This window comes from Anthonomus grandis, chromosome 13 (assembly GCF_022605725.1).
Source record: "Anthonomus grandis grandis chromosome 13, icAntGran1.3, whole genome shotgun sequence".
In the NCBI taxonomy this organism is placed as follows: Eukaryota; Metazoa; Arthropoda; class Insecta; order Coleoptera; family Curculionidae; genus Anthonomus; species Anthonomus grandis.
This window is the reverse complement of record NC_065558.1, coordinates 26,288,653-26,308,816: the sequence shown is the minus strand read 5'-3', so window position 1 is coordinate 26,308,816 and position 20,164 is coordinate 26,288,653. Positions and strand designations below refer to the sequence as shown.

Here is a 20,164-nt window from a genome sequence, read left to right as displayed (position 1 = left end):
ATTAAATTTTGACGTTGATTTTTTTCAAACGATCACGACTTCGTTAAATAAAAACTTCGTATATCCCTTTAGGACAATCAGTCGAAACAAAAGCTGTTTACTATTTAAATACCGTAGATTAGGGAATACTATTTTTCAAAAATCGTAATTTTATTGTCACTATTAAAAAAGTAATTTGAGAAAAACATTAAAAAATTCACATCTTTGTAACAGTAACTTTTAGGACTCAAGATATTAGGGTAACAAGCTTTCAGATGACCCCAAGAATATGCCAAAAAATGTTGTCGCAAGAATTATGTGCCGAAAACCCTGTATATTCTCATGTAATGGATTTATGCCTTAATCTTCGTTGCACCATTCTTGCCGGTTGTACTTATTCTCAAATAATTGTTTTTTAAAACGTGCTTTGCACAATAAGAAACATAACTTTTATGGAAACCATTTTTTATTTTCTTTTATAGTCCTAACAATGTAAAAAAAACTTAAAGTAAATATTCACTTATTTACTTCTTGGCTTTCTTTTCTTTGCCAGCCTTGGTTACATCTTCTGGGTTTTCAGCTGCATCCTTTGCTCTCTTGGCACGAATACCAACTAACCTGGCATCAGCGCGGGCTTTCCTAAAACAGAAAAGAAAACATTAAAACCTTATATATATTTACAAAACATTTTTTTTTAATTTAGGGAAATAAATTGTCCTTTAGATTTTTTTTAAGGGGAAAAAAATAAGATGTCCCTTAAACGAACCTAAATACCGGTCCTGAGAATTCATTATCAGTATTTTACAGGAACTAAACTTTTGAACATTCCAGGCTTTCAATTACTAAATACCTAAAAAAAACAGTGGCAAACTAAAAAATTAACAAAAGCAACTTAAAAAATTAAAATTATGTTACAAAAACATGATTAAATACTTTTTATGTGAAATTTGTTACCTAAGGGTGACATAGGCATTGAAGTTCTTTTCTTCTTCTGTTGGTACACGAGCCTTGGTTCTCAGAGCAGGCTGTCTAATTGGCAGGACTTCACCAGTCAACTGAGTGGCGACTTTCCTTTCTTCGGCAGTGGCTTCACCAGCTCTCAACTTAGCCTTTTGATGTACAGGGAACAGGATTAATTTAGATCTGAAAAGTAAAGTAGTACATAATAGCTTATTTGGGACTACTCATTACTTTTTTTGAGTCTTATCTTATATGGAAAATTGCGGGTTATACAGTTAAAAATCTTAAAAAAAGTTGCGGTCTTTGATTACTGACCCTACAAAGATTTAGGTCTAAAATTATACAAATGTATTTAAATTAAATAAATATCCCAACAATACGAATCACTCAAAATTTAATCGGGTCAAAAAACCAAGTATATTTTTAAACTTGCGGCAGAAGTCGATGACTTATCAAATCTTGGATCCGAAATTAATTGGGGAAAATATATTGAAAGATGATCACATCAAACGGCTTCAGATGCGAACTAAAGCTTTGGACGATGAAGTCTTTTTGGTGGTTAAAGCACGGGACACCAACATTCAAAAATTAAAGGATGAACTGATGACAATTAAAAAGGAATTTATTAGACAACAAACCAAAAACGCTGAGTTGTCGGAGATAAACCGGTGCTTAGTTGATAAGTTGGAATCACTCGATAGTGAGATTAAGGATCTTCAACATAGTAGACTCTCTACTTTATGGCAAATCTCGGCTAACTGCAGAAAATGAAAACCATATTCAAACTGTTATAAACTTAAATAACTGTTTCTCAAAATCTCTGTCTTCGTTAGATAATAGCACACCAATATACAGGGTCGTCCAGTTTTAACGCCATTAATTTTAATACGTGATAGAGAATTTAAAAAGAAATAAGACTTTCATTATAAAACTTTTCGCAGAAATATTTAATAAAGATACAGAGTGCTAAAGTTAAGAATAATAAATTGTTTATTTATCATAATATTAAAATACCAGCTCAATGTTAATTAAATTTCGCATGAACGCTATTGTAGTAAATTATTGATGAAGCCAATCTTAGAAAAAAATTGCCAGTGGCGTAACATACGGAGGGATTTGGTCCTTTTTTGTCTCAAATCTGCGAGGTGATAAAAAGTCAACTGTTACATTCTCCATTTAATTTGGAAAAAAAGTTACTCTTGCAAAACTATGATTTAAGGCACTGTTTTTAAAATATCTTAGTTTAATTGTACAAAAATGCCAATTATAGCATATATTTTACACAATAGTATTTCTCTTGCGATAGTGGCGCCACTAGAGGGTGAGGCTAGTGGTGTCACTTGTCGGACCACCCCCGTAACTTATATTTAAATCTTATCCCGAAATTCCAGTTTATTGTAAATAAATTAAAAATACTTATGCACCCTAATGTTTTGGTTTTAAGTACATCAATATGTTCGTTGAACCCAAGTAAATGCTATAGTTTAAATAATGGGCTTGGTGATTTAGTTTTTATTTTTGACAAGTTTTCCTCCGGCCAAATTAATTTCATTAATAGTTGTAATATGCAAGGCAAAAGACAAACGATTATCAGCACGGATGAATTCAGCTGCAACTGGAGCTCATACACAAAATCTAGAACGAACATAGCGAGAGATGAAAGAAAAGATCCCGAACTACGGAAGAAGAGAAGAACATTTCCCGGGTTATCTTGCCGAATTTTGCTTTCGAAGACGCTTCTCAAATCACACTGAGAGGCTACAATGCTAACACCGAAGCTAACACCACACCTAACCTCACCTAAGGTTGTCACCTATTTGTTGACAAAACTACTCGAATATACGGTTATTCTAATGATTAATCACGTCCTATAGTGAGCCTAACCCAACCCAACCTTGTTAACATATCACTTAACGAAAACACATCTAGTATCGTCCCTGTAACGTTTCTGTTTATAATGCTCATTCAGCTCGTTTAGCTTTAAGGACAAACTTCTTTTTATATAAGTTAGGAGTAGAAAAATAACAGATAAATTTCAAGGCGGTGGTGGATTATTTGCAATCAAAGACAGATTTATTGCTACCGAAATTAAAATGTTTGATGCTGATCAGGAAGCAACGTGTATTAGAATACCACTTGGTACTATATTTCCTGCTTGTATGTCATTGTAGTATATTTCATCCCTAACAGTGGTTGTAATTTGTATGAACGTTTTTTGACAAACCTTGTAAGTAAACGGAACTTAGAATTTACCATTATCGGCGACTTTAACATTCCTAGTCATGTAAACCCTATGTGCGGCAGCGCCAGTTTAAATGCTCTCAAGTCATTTAAACAGTCGCTATTTCTTTTAACAATTTATTCCAGGTAAACTAAATCAGCTCGTGTATGGCGGCCCTAAAAGCTACGCAAGTCACCGCTGCAGCCCTTCTCAAGGCAAGTTGAGAGTATGAGTGTAACTAGAGGTAACGTGGGACAAACAAACAGAAGCTTAATATTATATTTTCTTGTATTTAGTTAGATATCATGTTTTGTTTTGTTTTAGAATATTTTTTTAACTGTGTATGACCATCTTACCTGATTTCAATCTTCTGTACTTCCTATCATATGCATTATACATGTAGTAGATATTTTAATGGTAATTTTGTTATTACTTTTAGTGTCAATATTTTAGAAAATAACTCCCATCTACTTTAGTTTTAAAGTTTTATTTAATTACTTATCAACAAACTCTATCCACTACTATATATAACTCATGATACTTGAGACATCCCTTTTCTAACAAACAAAAAAATTTAAACTGACTCATCTATAGTCTAAAACACTATGATGAATTATTGGTATTGCTACATCAGTTTTCAATAGAGTTTGACTACCTGAAATTCAAAAAAGGGAAGATGTAGAGTTTTTCCAAATCAAGATTTGATGTTCCATAATACAAGTGTAATTTATTGAAATGCTGGCAGAATTATATAATTTTATGTTAAGCAAATAAGCTAAATCTGAATATTTGTTTTAATTAATATACCCATATGTACATTAGTTTCAGAGGTGCAGGGTTTTGTAAAAGACTTTAAGGACCACCTAGTTATTCAAGATAAAGAATGTACGAAAACGTCGAACAACGGAGGTAATGGTCAGTATTTTAATAACAATTTCTATAATCTAATAAAAGCCAACAAAAGTGGTTTACAATTAAAAATCATATAATTAAGGTTACCAATATATATCCTATATCTAATATAACAAATTTTGTGAAAATTTATGAAACATTTTTTTGATAAGAAAAAACATATTTTTTTTAAAGAGACAAATTAGCATTGGAAGATCAATTCAGTTTTAAGAAAAATACATCTATTTTAGAAGCCATACTTGTCATTACTAAACATAGATCCCTAACTTGATTTGCATGTTTGTTTTGCGAGGGTAATTCAAAAACTAAGAGTTGCGTTAGAGAACAAATTGACCACTAATGTCAAAAGAAATAAATTAAAAGGTGGACACATCTAAAGCTATCTCTGCCATCATAAAGTCTAGAGATAAAGAAAATTTACAAACTGTAGTGGACACCTTTATCAGTTTTAATAAGATACAAAAGAATCATTCAGTATCAAAGCAACAATTGCTGGAAAGAATCTCTTATTACCCCACTACCTAAAAAACATGTGTTGATGTGTGCCAAGCTATCATATTATGGTTTTGGGGAGGTTGAAATACTGTTCTTTAGGTCATATTTAACAGGTCAAAGGCAGGTAGTTAGGATAGGTGGTGAGACATTGCAGAATAGAAACATTATTTCAGGAGTGCCACAAGGGTCCATACTTGGCCCTTTGTTGTATCATATTTATTCTGCAGATATGTTTTCTATTGTATCAACGCACATGCAAGCATATGCGGATGATACACAATTATTATTTCAGTTTAATCCACACTGTCCTGATAATGCTGCTGAGATTTTAAATTCAGATTTATCTAATATTTTGCAATACTCAACAGAACATAATCTGACAATTAATCCTGCAAAAACTACAATGTTACTGTTTTGTTCTGAAAAGAAAAGGGGCATACTCATGAGTCAACTTAATACTCAGATTGAAAATACTCGGTTGACTTTTGCTAACTGCAGTAAAAATGTGGGTTTGTGTATAGATGTACAGCTTAATTTTGAACATTTAAAATCTTTACTAAAAAGAAGTTATGTGAGAATTAAGCTTTTATATGCTAGTAGACACTTTTTAAATTTTAAAACCAGAAAAAAATTGTGTGAGTTACTTATTATTGTCTATTTATTAGAATACATCCTGTAAATTTGTTTATAAATTAAGAAAATTTGATCATGTCTCAGAAAATATAAAAGAGTTAGGTTGGCTTAAGTGTGATAACTGATATAATTTTAATTATAAAAGTATAATTTTACTGATATTAATTTATACTCTATTTTCTAGAAAACTAAATATATGTGTCAACAACCAGTATGTTTGTTTAAAAAACTAATTTATAGGGATGCTGTGCATAATCGCTCTTTACGAGATAAAAATTATTTAACAATGCCACAACATAGAACTTCTTTATTTAAAAAGAGCTTCACTTATAATTGTGTTAAATTATATAATAATTTACCTCTTCAATTTAAGGTATGCAATACTGGTTATTTAAGGTCTAAGTACAAGAGGTATTTATTAGATGTGCAGTAGATTTTTAGGACTTTTTTAGTGCAGATATATTGTATGTATGTATGTACTGCATTGTTATATTGTTATGGTTGGTTAAAACTGTTTTATCCTCAGTGCATCTCTTAAAAGCATTCTATTGGACTTTCTCTGTTAACATTTAAAGATGGTGAACTTAATATTGGACAAATTGGTTGAGTGAACGAACGGCCAAGAGGCTAAACTTCGCCAGTTGCGCTATTCTTGTGCATATGATGTGAGTGTACATTTTCATATGTTTTTGCATTGTATGTACAAAGAAATACTTGAATAAAGGCGTTATTTATTGATTTATTTAACTTGTGTGGCCACACTGGAGCAAAACCAGAAAATAGAGAGCCTATTAAATGCATACATTCTAGTCGAACACAGCACCGATCAAATTAAGGGAAAAATATTGGTGAGATCTAAAGGCAGATTGGTTGCTGACTGCTAAACAGCCTAGTGTACTAATACCATTATTGGAACAGCAGAACCAACCAAGAAACTTGATTTTGATTATAATATAATGTTAACAATTATTAACAATATAATATGTTGTTATACCACAAATTTCATGTTATTTAATTGACTTTCAAAAAATGATAGGTTAAAACCAAAAATGTCTAGATAATGGCGACTTACAATCCTTGGCCATCTATCAAAAAGAAAATAATACAGATGTTAGTTCTTGTAAAAATGTACAAAAAAAACGAAATAAAATTCTGTGATAGAAGACTGATGAAATGTCAATGTATAAAAGTTTAAGTAGATTTAAGAGATATATTTTATTTTTATATTTATTTAAGTAGATTGTAGAATACTTTATGTTAAATAACAAAGTTGTAAAAAATTTTAATCCAGCCCAAACCCTGCAATCTTTCCAAAGCAGAGAAATAAGTTGACTTTCTATTTCTCTATAGTTATGATAACTAGACCAAATCATTGATGTAACAGAAAAATTCTTGCAGCTTCTAACTATAAAGTCTAGCATCTTTAAGGACCTTACTGTAATTGTATTAATATGTTCAACAAAAGATAAGTTTTCATAGAAAACCATAATTATATTCTGGAGATATAATGCAGAATTTCTTCTTGCAATGAGGAAGAAGTGTTGAACTTTTTATTTCAAGCTTCACATTGTTTAAAACAATCAAAAATATTATTTATAAATAAAATGAACAAAGCAGGTGAGCATGCTTGGGGAACTTTTATGAAACAGAATCCATTTTAAAGTGTCTGCGCCAAAACACATATAAAATGTATGGTGATCTGGTTAAAAGCTTTTGTAATTTTAGTCTGATAAGTTAGTAGATTTGTGAGACCCTGCGTAAAAGCTATGTTGGTTATTGTTAATTAAGCCTCTCCACTGTAAGTGGCACCATGTAAGTGGAATGGCCACCTTGTAAGTGGCCATTCCAACTGGTCACTTACAAGGCTGTTAAAAAAAATTTCAAACCAACATTTCTCTCACTTCTCTTAAATATAGGAATTATAAAATTATGTTTTCATATATCAGGAAATATTGCAGTCCTCAAAGATAGATTAAAAAGTAAGTACAAAGGAGTAACCAAAGTGCAAACACAATGCTTCAAACACTGTTTGGTGGTATGCCAGCACCCTATGTTTTAGTGAAAAAAAAAACAACATAGTAGTAAAGAAATATTATAAATAAAAAACCTACTAATTGTCAAAAATCAAAAAAAAACTATTATCAGAAGAAGACTGGACAATAATTAAAAGCATTGAGCAATTAATTGTAATTAAAGCGTTAATTGGCATTTTTAAAATCATTGTAAACCCTCTTCATAATACATTGATAGCTGACATTTTTTTTTTTTTTTTATAACTTTATTTATGACCCAAAAACAGTTTACAAACTGGCACCAGGGCCTAAAACTTAACAAAAAAAAGAAAAAAATACAACAAAATTAGGAACATAATTCTAAATAAATTTAGTACAATATTACTTGATTAATATAGAGGAAATAATTAATATATATGGCTTACAGCCTTACATATTTAATATATTTATTTAGTTTACCTTAAGGTATTGTTTTACACATATTTTTGTAGCTTTTTAGATTCACAATAGTTTCTGGAATTTTATTGAAGACACTTATTGCACTATGTAATGGAGAGTCCTGACATTTTTTTTTGTTCGCACCAATGCATTTCTCAACATGTTTTTATTTCTTAGCTGATACTTTTGACAGTCTTTAATTTGTAATAATTTTCCCTTTAAACTAGTCTTAATATTATTTAACTGTATACATTTTATAAATTTAATTTGTTCATAGGTTCTTAATTGATTAATGTTTAAAATACCAGTATTTTTATAAATTATATCACTTGGTGTGTAATAATCTAAAGAATAAACTAATTTAACTGCTTTATTTTGCACTCGTATTTTATTTAATAAATAATTTGGAACATTTCCCCAACATACTATAAGGTACCTCAAATATGGTTCAATAAAGATGTTGTAGAGTAATTTTTTTGTTTTAATATTTAACATGTGAGAGCACCTTCTCAAAGCACCAAGCATAGGAGATATTTTGTCACTAATTTTTTGTATATGATTATTCCATGAAAGTTTATTATTTATATTTAAACCTAAATATTTGTAGTCTGTCACTTCTTTAAGTTTATTGCCGCTTACATGTACACTAATATCACATTTTCTTTTATTTTTATTACTTACAATCATGTAGACAGTTTTGGTAGCATTTATACTAAGCCTATTATAACACAGCCACTTATAGTATATATCTAAAGAGTCATTTATTTCTTTTTCAAGGGTTTTAATGTCTTTGGCTGAGAACACTAGAACTGTGTCATCAGCAAACATAAAATACTTAGCTATAAGACCAGCATATTTTAGGCTAGTAAGCTTGTAAGCTATCTCCTAAATTATGTTCCTTAGCTAACTTAATTCTACACTTTCATTATTTGTGAACAATAATCTAGGTACACATTTCATTTATTTTCGCATATCCATCCTTTGAGATACAGAAGATTGAGCCGCTATATATCTATAAATAATGTATGCAATCAAATTTACTGTCCAAAAAATCTATGTTTAAGTTTGTTTCCACCAAAATGATCAAATCATGAATAGAGCTTAAAATACTAAGAACTTTAAAATATCCATTTTAGTGTATAATCCACTTACATTTAAGTAATTAAAATGGAGTGGTGTTTAGTTTTTCTCAGGATTATGTTTTTTTAACACAAACTAATGGCATTCTCTTTACATATCAGATTATCAGGCCAGATTCAAAATTATTTGTCCTTCATGTCGCCTCTTGCCAATCTTTATAAGCACTTGGCTGCATTTGGGTGGAATCATATGATATTTTATAAAGACAAGATTCAGTTTTAAATTTATGTTGATTTAATGTTGCTTTGTGGATAATTTGCAAACTCCTTGTAAATGATTTTTATTGCCCTTTTCTTATCATCCCTTGTCTGACTGACTCTCATAACTTTAACAAAGAAGTTTTCTAGTTATTGCACATACTTTTTCCTGATCATGACTAATCCAATCCTGCAATACTGCAGCCTCTAGAACTTCATATGGCATCAAGTTTTTAATCTGTTAGCTCTTTTATTTGTTTTGAATATAATTTACTCTTTATTAGGAATTGGTGCAGATTTTGCATTGCTTCAATGTGACCAATTTCACATTGAAACTCCTGAGCTCTTTTTACCACCAATTTAGGAGCTTCACAGCAGTCAACACAAAGGTACATTAGTCTTTTTCTCAATGTTTGCCTATGAATTGAAAACAACTCTACAACAATCACAAAACACCTACTTTGATTACTATAGATGTTTTTTCTATAATTATTACAAACATATTTATCCAACCTCACTTTTATCCTTTTTAAAAAATTTTGAAAAAGTTTTACTCATGGTCAGATTGTTTATAATCAAATCTTAATTGCACACTACAGACTAAGAAAATTCTTTTTTCACAAATTCAGAAATTGAAGTTTGTGATACCATAATGGGGTTCAAAGACTCTTTAACTTATAATATATAACTTAATTTACTAATAAGCCCTTTATCAAAATTATTTAATGATTGCATATTAAAAGGAACTCACCACAATAATGAACATTTCAAACATTATACCACTGCACAAAGATGGGGATTTTAACAAAGTGGAAAATGACAGCTTCATTTCTATAGTGCCCTTGAGTGGACAAATATTTGAAAAAAATTCTCACTATTCAATTAAGTTCATATTTCGAGCATAATGAACTTTTTACAAAAAAAACAATTTGGCTATTGAAAAAAACAGGTCAACAGAGAATGCAATAATTACAACTTTGATTGATGCTGTCTATCAGGTCTATGATGAGAGTTTATTTGTGGGATCTCTCTTTTTGTGACTTATTGAAGGCCTTCAATTGCCTCTCCTATAGAATTTTGTTACCTAAGCGAGTCCATTATGGATCTAATAAATCAAGTGCCAAATTTATAGTCTTACATAACACACCACAACATGCTGTGTAATATTTCTGGTTTTGAGGAATGCATGAAAAATAGATTTCTTAAAATTCTTGTGTGTGAGTCTTGATACCCTATTAACTTAGAAAGAACATTCAGAGACTTGGGAATTTTGACATTTTTTGTTTCACAGAAAACCTAGATAATTACACTTTGCAAAATAAAATCCATGGGTATTACACAAGAACCAATGAAGATATTAGCTACACAAAGCTATACAGAAGTTTTCCCCCAATTATTATTGTCCAAGATTTTATCACAGACTATATAGACTGTGTAGAAATTAGGTAACTAAGTTTTAAACATTTTAAATCAAACAAATTTCACAACAAAATTTATTTATTTGTATGACTAATTTTACCTACAAATTTTAATTCTCCATTATCAATTTTTTTTTTATTAATAATCCCAAACTATCCCCCTATTTTTACTTATTGTCTTTTGTTATCAAGCTTGTAAGTTTTAGTGATATCATATTAGCTTCTTGACTTGTGTAAAATGTTTTTTTTTTTTATCTATATCTATCTAATCAGCAAAACATCTAAATAGTATATATTTAACAAGGTTGTTTTAAAGACTAAAACATAATAAATTTACTTTACTAAGATTAATTGCCAATCAGAAAACAAAGAAATAGACATAAGACTGGGCCATCATTTTGTATTATGTTTTTACTTTGCCTATGTCCACTCTAGATTAAACAAAATTGTAAAATCTTCTTAGGAACTCACAACAATTAATAAGGTCTTTCTGTTTCCAAACAGGGTAACTAAAATGATATATTTTCACAACCATAAAAATCATGACAATTTCTTATTCTCTTATTTCTCTACTCTAATTTCATCTACAACATTGCTCAATTACAATTTCATTATTTTAAAGGAAAGAAAATATTTATTAATTTTTTTTAAAATCATTTTGCTATTTACCTTTAAACTTTAATAAACAAATGTAGTCTTTATGTAATAAGTATATCAGATAATATATATTGATATTATAAGAAGATTGGTGAAAACTGCAGTATACAGTGCAAACCTGCCCTGTGCTACTTTTTCTTAACTCAAGAGTGACTCTCTTTAAAATGAGAAGTGAAAACCATGTGTCAGAAGAATGCATGCAGCACAAAGTAGTGTTATTGGTCCACTGCTATTCATTTCCTTTGACTTTGTAATCAAATGATTTTGACAAGCCCTTTTAAAAAAACTTTATACTTTATTGTTTTGATTTATTTATTAGGCACATATTGTATTTGTTTAGACCATTAAAAAATAATGAATTTTGAGCAGGTTCTTAGAAAACTCTAGCTATATAAAAGTTATTTCTCTCTCGAATGCATGTTATGATCCTATAATGTGGACGATGACCAATTTTAATCTTATTCGTAATGAGTAAAAGATCTCTGACTCTGACTACTAACCATTCTAAAACAAAATGCCTGCAACATGCCTTTTATTGAGGTCAATCTTAATATTATGCGCATGACCCTATTTTGCAACTTTTGAAGTCGGGACAACTCATTTTATTTTAATAAAAATACACTAAAACAATAACTAAAGTGAGACACGATAAATATATTGTAAATAATTTTTTTTGTCCATAAGTTTAAGTAATGTGAACATCTAGATAAATAATAAACTAAAATTATAGCAATGGTCCTCACACACTACCTCGTGGAATGCCATTTTTATATATTAATAGGTCTGCTAAAACATCATTAATTTTTAATACCTATTTTCAATTTTTTAAATACATACTAAATTACTTCAAAATAACCTATACTTCATTACTTGATAGTTTCAAATGCTCTTCCTAAATCCAGAAAAATGGCACCAGTAGCTAAATTACAATCAATTGTTTTTGCCCATCAGCCAACCTACCCTGATCAGCAGTTTCACAGTTAAATTTTTCTCTTAAGCTGGATTGAAAATCACTAATTATGTTGTTATCATTAAGACTGTTAAAGAGCTGTGTATACACCACTTTTCCCAATATTTTGTCTAACACATAAAATATTTATCAGTCTTAAGTCATTAACTAAACTAGATTTATTTACTTTTGCTATTGGAATAACTGTTGATACTTTTAGTAGTTCAGGGAGTTCACCAGTTTCAAGAGGACAATTTATTAAATCAAGCAGTGGTTGTTTAATATTCTCAAAAGTGTCCTGATTTTCTAAGTTCTCTGCAATATTTGTTCTCTCTACATCTAATAGAATTTAATTTATACTGTCTCTAAAATAGTGATTCAACTTGTTGGGTAAATTATTTTCCATATCAATAACTTCACCATTAATGTCTACTTCCTGTAAATTCATCACTTATTTTTTTATATAAATTCTAGCAGTTTTCCATCTCTGTTGGATTTTCTTTATTTCCATATATTTTAGCTTCATAGTACTTTCTCTTTAATACCCTATTATTTTTACTACCAAATTTCTTTTTGTTTGTAATTATTGAAGTTTTCAGAAGTTTTATTTTGTTTATATAACTTATAACTTACAGTCCTATTTCTAGTAGTAGCTCTGACAATATCATTCGTTCAAACTTTATATCTAGGATAAATTTTAACTGTTCTCAACAGAGCTATAATATCTAATACATTTATTATAATTTCTCTAATCTAATACATTTATTATATTAATAAATTTATTATACTTTTCATTCATATTAGCATGATCATAATAAAATTTTGTTTTGCTGTTCCAGTAGGTTGTTTAAACTGATAAAGTCAATATATCTTCCTCCACTTTGCAAAATTTCAATTATGTAGTGATTATTAATTCTTGGACTTTCTAATACTCTTACTTGAAACATATTTTGATGGTTTGTTTCTTTACCTGCCTGGGTTGTGTCATGTACAATATTAAATAAACTAACATCAATTAAAATATTTTGAAAATTTTCCGATTCCCAGGTTCTAAAATTGACATTAATCTATTAAGCATGCCTAGAGGCAATGCAACACCTATTCAATTTTTTTGAATGGTCAAGTCACAAATTTTATCAAAATGGTCTGTTAAACTAGATGCATTAAGATATAACAAACAAATTTAATTTTTATCTATTAAATTATAATGTGCTCCTTGACATATCTAGTTATTAGTCAAATTATTAGGCTTGCAGATTAACCAATACCATGATTTAATGAAACAAGCATATGAGAATAAGCTCTGCCCATTATTCACTAAGAATTACATAAAAATACATTGACTTAAATAACTTGAAGATATTACATATTTTCTTGATATATACTTGATTTATTTTGCAAATGATCATTCTATGCTCACATTTAGAATAATGTTTTGATAGTCTCCTTGCTGAAGTAGAACCACTTGGTAGTGAAAAAAACATTATCAACATTTTTGAATATAATTTTGTTATTAAACTGTTCCGTCAAATTTTCCTTTTTTTAAACTGCATTCCATATATTTAATGGGTCTATATTTTATAATGTTAATACATAACTGACAAACTCTAATTAGTGTTTTGTCAGTAATTTATAAACACAATTAATATTTCATTTACTACTATCATTTTTATAGCAATTCAATTGTTATGTTTCTGATTCAACATTGTAATGATCTTCAATCATTAAAAAGCCTTTCAAACTGAATTGTTAATTTAAAATCTCACTCATACTCAAAGCTTGCTAATCTTAAATCCTCCAATAACAGCAAACAGATCCATTTTTGAGTATATAGATGTAGGATAACATCAAAACAATAAAATTAACAGTGAGTAATATTGAGTGAGTAAGTTCAAAATAAATGTAGAAGAAAAGAACAACAGAAGTTGATAAACAGATAGATAATAATCATAATCCATCAAAATAAATCATTAAAATATTCTCCAATGCTGTAATAATCTCTTAGTAAAGTTAGTAGTAGTAAAGTTTTTTTAGTTCCTTGCTAAAGTTTTTTTTAAGGTGTGTCCTAATTTTATTGAATGACGCACATAATTATAAATTTTTTATTTTAATAAATACCAGTAAATTTCAGTTGGAAGAGGTAAGTTTATTTCATGAATATTATAAATGTAATGTTAGATGGTGGTCTAATATATTTATGTATGAGGTTTTCAATATAAAGAGTAAAATGTAAAAAGTCAATATAAAGAGTCAAAGAGACTAATATTACACCTTCACACAATCTTCCCAGTTAATGCCTATAGCAGACTAAAAATGGCAATCTGAGCAATCAACAACAATCCCTACTATATCGGTTCTATTCTCTTAACACAATACCTAGCCCATCACACTTAAAACTAACTTTTTTTTTCAATATAAGCATCTCTTGTACATAATATTAAATAGAAACATAATTTGCAATAGTATTGGTACCTGCCAAAGGTAAAAAAAAAACTTTACTACTCACTTGTATTCCTTTAGCCTTTGAGCATTAAGTTGAATAGATTCAACAGATTTGTTTCGCCTGCGAACATCTACGGCAATCCCAACAGTTTTAGCGAACCTGGCATTAAGTCCTGCGGCTTTTAATTCTTGCAGGGTGAACCCACGCCCAGCACGGACCTAGAATTGAGATTTTATTCTACCCATTGTTTTAACCACATTGGCATAGGCAAATATGAAAAAGGAAGTAGAAACTATGAATAAGATCTACCTTAGTGTGGTATCTGATTGTTGGACACCTAACAACGGGTCTCAAAGGGCCAGCAGCAGGTCTAGGTGCGATAGACCTGGCTTTCTTCACGCGGTTTTGGTGTCTCCTGATTTTACGGGCCGGTTGGTTAAACCACGTCTTCACAAAGCGCTGCCAGTCTTTGTGGAAATGCCCATTTGGAATCATATTATTACCTTTCGGTGCCATCGTGAATCTATTTAATCTCCACTGGCACTACGTGAAACACGTGCAAACGTCGAAATGGACGACAGGGAAAAGATTTTTGAGAATTTTTGTTTTACAATTGACAGCTCATTTCGTTTTTTACCCGCACTGGATGTCAATGTCAGTTGTCATGTATGGCGATTTCCACTTGTATATGAAGTGTTTAAGGTTCATATTTAACCATTTTGTAGATAGTATTAAATCATCTAATCTCATACTACTTTTTTTAAAATTGAAGGAGACGTATCAGATACGTACAGATCGTGTTATCGTGAGCTACGTATTACCCAAAATAATGGCAACACCGCTTGGTTGCGGCTTGCAGGCGGCGGAATTTTTCCTTTTTATTTTTTGAACCGGGAGTCAGCAGACCTCACTTTGCTGTGTTACTGCGCGTTGCATTAATAATTTTTGAGCGTTATATTCGTGTTTTTTTCACTATGGCTATTTATACCCCTTCCGAAAGAGTTCAACTAATTAAATGGTTTTATGAAGGCAATTTGGCAGTACAATGTAGATTTGTTTTCAGTGACATTTGAGAATAGAATTAGACCTTGTGCAAAAACGGTTTTAAATGTGGTTACAAATTTTGAGACATCTTTTTGTCTTCAAAATTTTAAAAAGAATGCCACACAAAACGTCAAGAACCACCTGTTGAAGTGGTCCAGGATATAGAACAGCGGGAAGAACGGGTTTGCAGTACCTTAGAACTTGATTCGACACGGTCCACTAGAAGTATTGGAGAGGAACTGGGAATGAGCAATAAAACTGTTGCTTGTATCTGGAAAAAATATGGGTTCAAATGTTTCAAGTATTCAAAAACTCAGGAAATATTTCCTGAAGACCAGTGGCGAAGAATGGAATTTTGTGAAACCATGATGGAAAAGGCAAATGAAAACGAATATTTTTTAAAAAATATTTTGTTTTCTGGTGGTGAATCTTCTTTTCCATTACATGGCAAACACAATCCTTCCATTGTTCGTTATTGGTCTCAGGAAAACGAGCACAGAAGTTTTCAGTTTCGTACCCAGTATCCTCAGAAATTGAATGTTTGGGCAGGTATTTTGGGCGACAATGTTATAGGGAAATTTTTTATTGATGGCACTTTAAACGCCCAAAAGTACCTTGAGTTGCTGTAAAACCAAGTTCTTCCTGTCATTCAAATCCTACCTGATGTAGACCTGGGATCGGTTTATTTTCAGCAAGATGGCTGTCCTGCTCAACGCAGCTAGGGTAAAAGAATTTTTAACAAATACTTTTCCTGACCGCCTTATTAGTGGGACTGGCGATATTAAATGGCCTCCTGGATCTCCAGATTTGTCTCCAAATGACTTTTATCTGTGGGATTACCTTAAGCAGACCATTTACAAGCATGAATTTAGTAGGAAAACAAATTTAGAGGAGTTGCGAAATAAAATTGTCGAAGGTGCCAATTCCATTTTACCTGAAACTCTTTTGGAGGTGCGAAATAGCTTTTACGATAGGTTAAGTTTTTGTTTAGCGAAAGAAGGCGGTTTATTGGAGCCTTTTATTTAAAAAATGATATGTTGTTAAATTTGTTTATTAGAGTTTTATTTCTGATTTTTTATTATATTTTTATCAGATTTGATATTTTATTTTTTATTAGAATAACGTTTTTATTTTCATTATGCAAAACACAGCATATTAAATATTTGAAGATTACAATTCTATGCGGGTTTTACACATTGCCATGTCTATAAAACCGGCATTAGAATAAATATTTTAAAAATGCCTGCATTTTTGCGTAATATTTTGGGACATTTTGTCGCCAAACGATGCAGCTCCCACGAAAGTCAGATGTTTACTAATCCCGTCCTCGGGCCGGCCGGAGCGGTGCTCTGTCACGAACGAAAGTAACGTAACGAACGAAAACACGATCTGTATATATAAAATATTCATATACAAAGTGACAATTTAAAAACTTCAAATGGCGATATTTAGGAACGAAACACTGAATAAAAAACAGAATCCACCTCCTGAAAACAGTTTTTTTTTTGTATAAAACGAAGAGGGAACAAAAACAAGCCTATTATCTCACCTTTATCTGCAACCCCTTGGACAGGGCACAGATGCAAATAGCTCCGCACGTGTAAAAGCTCCGTGCGGAGCTACACCGTTCAAATTCTCAAATGAAAGAAGGGTCGAGTGATATTAACATCTTCAAGTTCTTGAAAAATAGCTTTCAATGATATCATAGAAAGCCACATTTCAAAAAATCCATCTCTGTTTATCATGGAAACCCAATAAATAAAAACACATTTTCGAATTTTTTTATTAATATTTCATTAAATATTTAAACTCTTAACATATCTAAGTATGTCAAGCCCGTAGGTATTGCATTGGTTGTTGCTATGGTTTTTTTTGCAGGAAAAAAAGCATTGTGTATAAGTCTTCGCATTTTATTATCACATAATTTGCTTTTAAAGTAAGTTGTGCTAGTATTATTAGTTTAAGAACAGTTGACTTTCGGTTCAGTTTAAATGAAAAGCAGCACTTCTTATTTTTAACAATGGTGTATAGCATAGCTAAACGTGTAGATATTTCTGGTTACCAAGATAAATGTTTCTTAAGGACAACTCAATGTTTTAACGAAAGGCATCCGGAAATTTATTTTTAGAAGAACGTTTACTACAATTTGAAGCACTTCCTCATTATGAAGTTCCCGTTAGGCAATGGTTAAATGATCATTATCCTAATTGTGGATTGGAAGAAAAGGTCCTACTGAATGGCCACCTATATCCCCAGATCTAATACCTTCTGACTTCTTTTTGCGGAGTCACCTAAAATCAACTTTTAAAACACAATCTGAGTCACAAGACCAACTCCAGCATAGAATTCAGGAATGCCGTGCAATATGCAGAGAAACATTTGTAAATGTACGTGAAGAATTTGAAAGTAGGCTTTATTATTGAAGAATTTTCTGAAATGTGGCTTTCTATGGTATCATTAAAAGTATCTGATCCTGTCCAAGGGATTGCACATAAGGGTGAGATAATATGAGGCGTGTTTTCGTTCCCCTTCGTTTCATAGAAACTGGTTTCAGCGTTTTTTTTCAGTTTTTCGTCTCTAATATATGGCCATTTAGATTAATTATTATAGCAAAAAAAAATTGAAAATTTGTTCTTCGTCCTATGTATTTACAATATTTTCACAGATCTTTAATTTAATCACCTTATCTGAAAAAATAGAGGACTTTATTTCTAAAAAAGGTAGATCTAAATTATTTTTGATGTTATAGGTTCCTTTTTGTTTGTTAATTTGAACATTTCTTAATATTTGACTTTTTGCTCTATTGGTTACATCTTTAGCATATAAGGCCACTTGTAAGTAGTAGGTATTTAATTAACACGCTTTTATTAGCCTGGGTTGTACATTTTAAATAGGTGTGTAACCGATTTATGTCATAAAATGCAATGAAAACTATTTTTCCGTGATTACTTGATTAAAAATTAAAACTTTCAACGCATTCATAGAACCCCATTCTAAAATTTAAAAAAAAAAAGATTTTTTCTATGATAATAAAAATAAGTAGCAAATAGAGTATCATTGTTTTCAGAATATTAATTTCCATCAAAATAAGTAATAATATACCAAGTGTCTCTTCTTGAATTTTCTAAAAGTTAGTGTCTCTTCCTGTTAAACCGGAAGTGATGGTAAACAATAAAATATGTCAAAAGATGAGATAAGTCTTATAACTATTCTATCGATACAAAATTGAATTTGTTTATCTTGAAAAAAAAACGTTTCGGTCTATATTAGGCCTTCTTCAGGGCACTACAAAATAAAAAAAAACATAGTTAAAACACATATAGGCAAGTTAAAACGGTATGTTATACAGTGGTCAAAAAAAAATATCAATGATTAAAATACATTAAAAATAAATTAAATAAGTAATTTAAAACTTAAATATGACACTATTCAATTACTACTCTAATTGTTTAAATACATCTTCAAAAAAAAAACAGGGATAAAAAATTAACAAAAAAATATTTTTTTTGAGAGTTATAGTTAAAATTAAAAAATTAAAAATTAAATGGGAACATTTAAATACAGGGTTTCTATCTATAACCTGACACATTTTAACTGCTTATAAGTCGAGAACGGAAAATGACAACAATGTGCGGTTTTCACAGAACTTCAGGTATGTATTCTTGGAAAAATTTGAAAAAGGTGTCATTTACTAAAATTGGCTCTGTAAAAAAACAATGAATTTAAGACAATTTATACATTTTCGAAAAGGGGATTTAACAGGCTTTCATGTGAAATTAAAATTATTATGTACTTAACTATAATGAATAATATTTTAGCTCTGGGCTACAATTTTTAAGGTGTTTAGATTATGTAAATAAAACAATGGTTTTTTTCACTTTTTTTAAGTTATCGTTATAAATATCCTAAGATAAGTAATATATTTAAGTATGCTTTTAAATGTTATTGAATGTGTTTCTTGAAACACATTCAACATTAATTATATTGATTTTATATTTGGCTTATAATTTAGTAATCTTTCGGAAACCGTTGGTTTATGGTACCAGTCAGTTTTAATAATGTTGTTTTCTGTCCTTATATGGCAAACTATAATTTATCATAGAAACTGTTGAATGCGTTTACAACTGTTCGAACCTCGTTTATTGGAACATAAGTAGTAAAATCTGTTTGTGGTAATAAAATAGGGATATTATTAACCTAATGGTAATGTCTTTACATGCATGATATAACACAAAAATCTTCACAATATGTTCTAATCTATTTGGATTGGCATAGTTCAGGGCTAACAAAATACTTTTTAATATTTTTAGATTAATTCTAATTTATATAATATCTATTATAATGAATTATTGTAAATTATGTATATAATTTTAAGTAATTATTTTTCAGGAAAATTAAAAGGAAAACATTGTTTTATATCCATTTTGAAATTGATGAAAAGTTGTACACTATTGTTACTGATTATTGCAGTATATTAACTCATTTAGATATGTAAAATAAAGCCGAAGAATTTTATTTTATCCTGATCAATATCTGATGTGATCAACACCAAATAAAAAAGTACTTTAAAGGTTAGTACTTAACCTTTTAGATTGGATGTTTGCTTTGGATATTGCGATAAAATAATAAAAATATGAGATTTCTTTTTAAATGAAATTGTAATTTT

General features: G+C 30.0%; 1 protein-coding gene across 1 annotated transcript; it reads right to left on the bottom strand.

Moving 5' to 3' along the window:
- Window positions 1–427: 427 nt before the first annotated feature.
- Window positions 428–15,054, bottom strand: LOC126743863 (60S ribosomal protein L13). Its single transcript, XM_050451104.1, has 4 exons — window positions 14,764–15,054; window positions 14,518–14,672; window positions 934–1,122; window positions 428–618 (listed from the first exon to the last, which is right to left on the bottom strand). The coding sequence occupies exons 1-4, from the start codon at window positions 14,968–14,970 to the stop codon at window positions 504–506; spliced, it is 666 nt and encodes a 221-aa protein (XP_050307061.1). The 5' UTR covers window positions 14,971–15,054; the 3' UTR covers window positions 428–503.
- Between the last annotated feature and the right edge of the window lie 5,110 nt (window positions 15,055–20,164).

Excerpts from the sequence above, each read along its gene's own strand:
- LOC126743863 (XM_050451104.1), bottom strand. The coding sequence starts at position 14,970 with ATGGCACCGAAAGGTAATAATATGATTCCAAATGGGCATTTCCACAAA. Across the intron at positions 14,673-14,763 it reads CAATCAGATACCACACTAAG|GTCCGTGCTGGGCGTGGGTT; the intron begins GTAGATCTTATT and ends TCTCAATTCTAG. Across the intron at positions 619-933 it reads AATGCCTATGTCACCCTTAG|GAAAGCCCGCGCTGATGCCA; the intron begins GTAACAAATTTC and ends TTTCTGTTTTAG.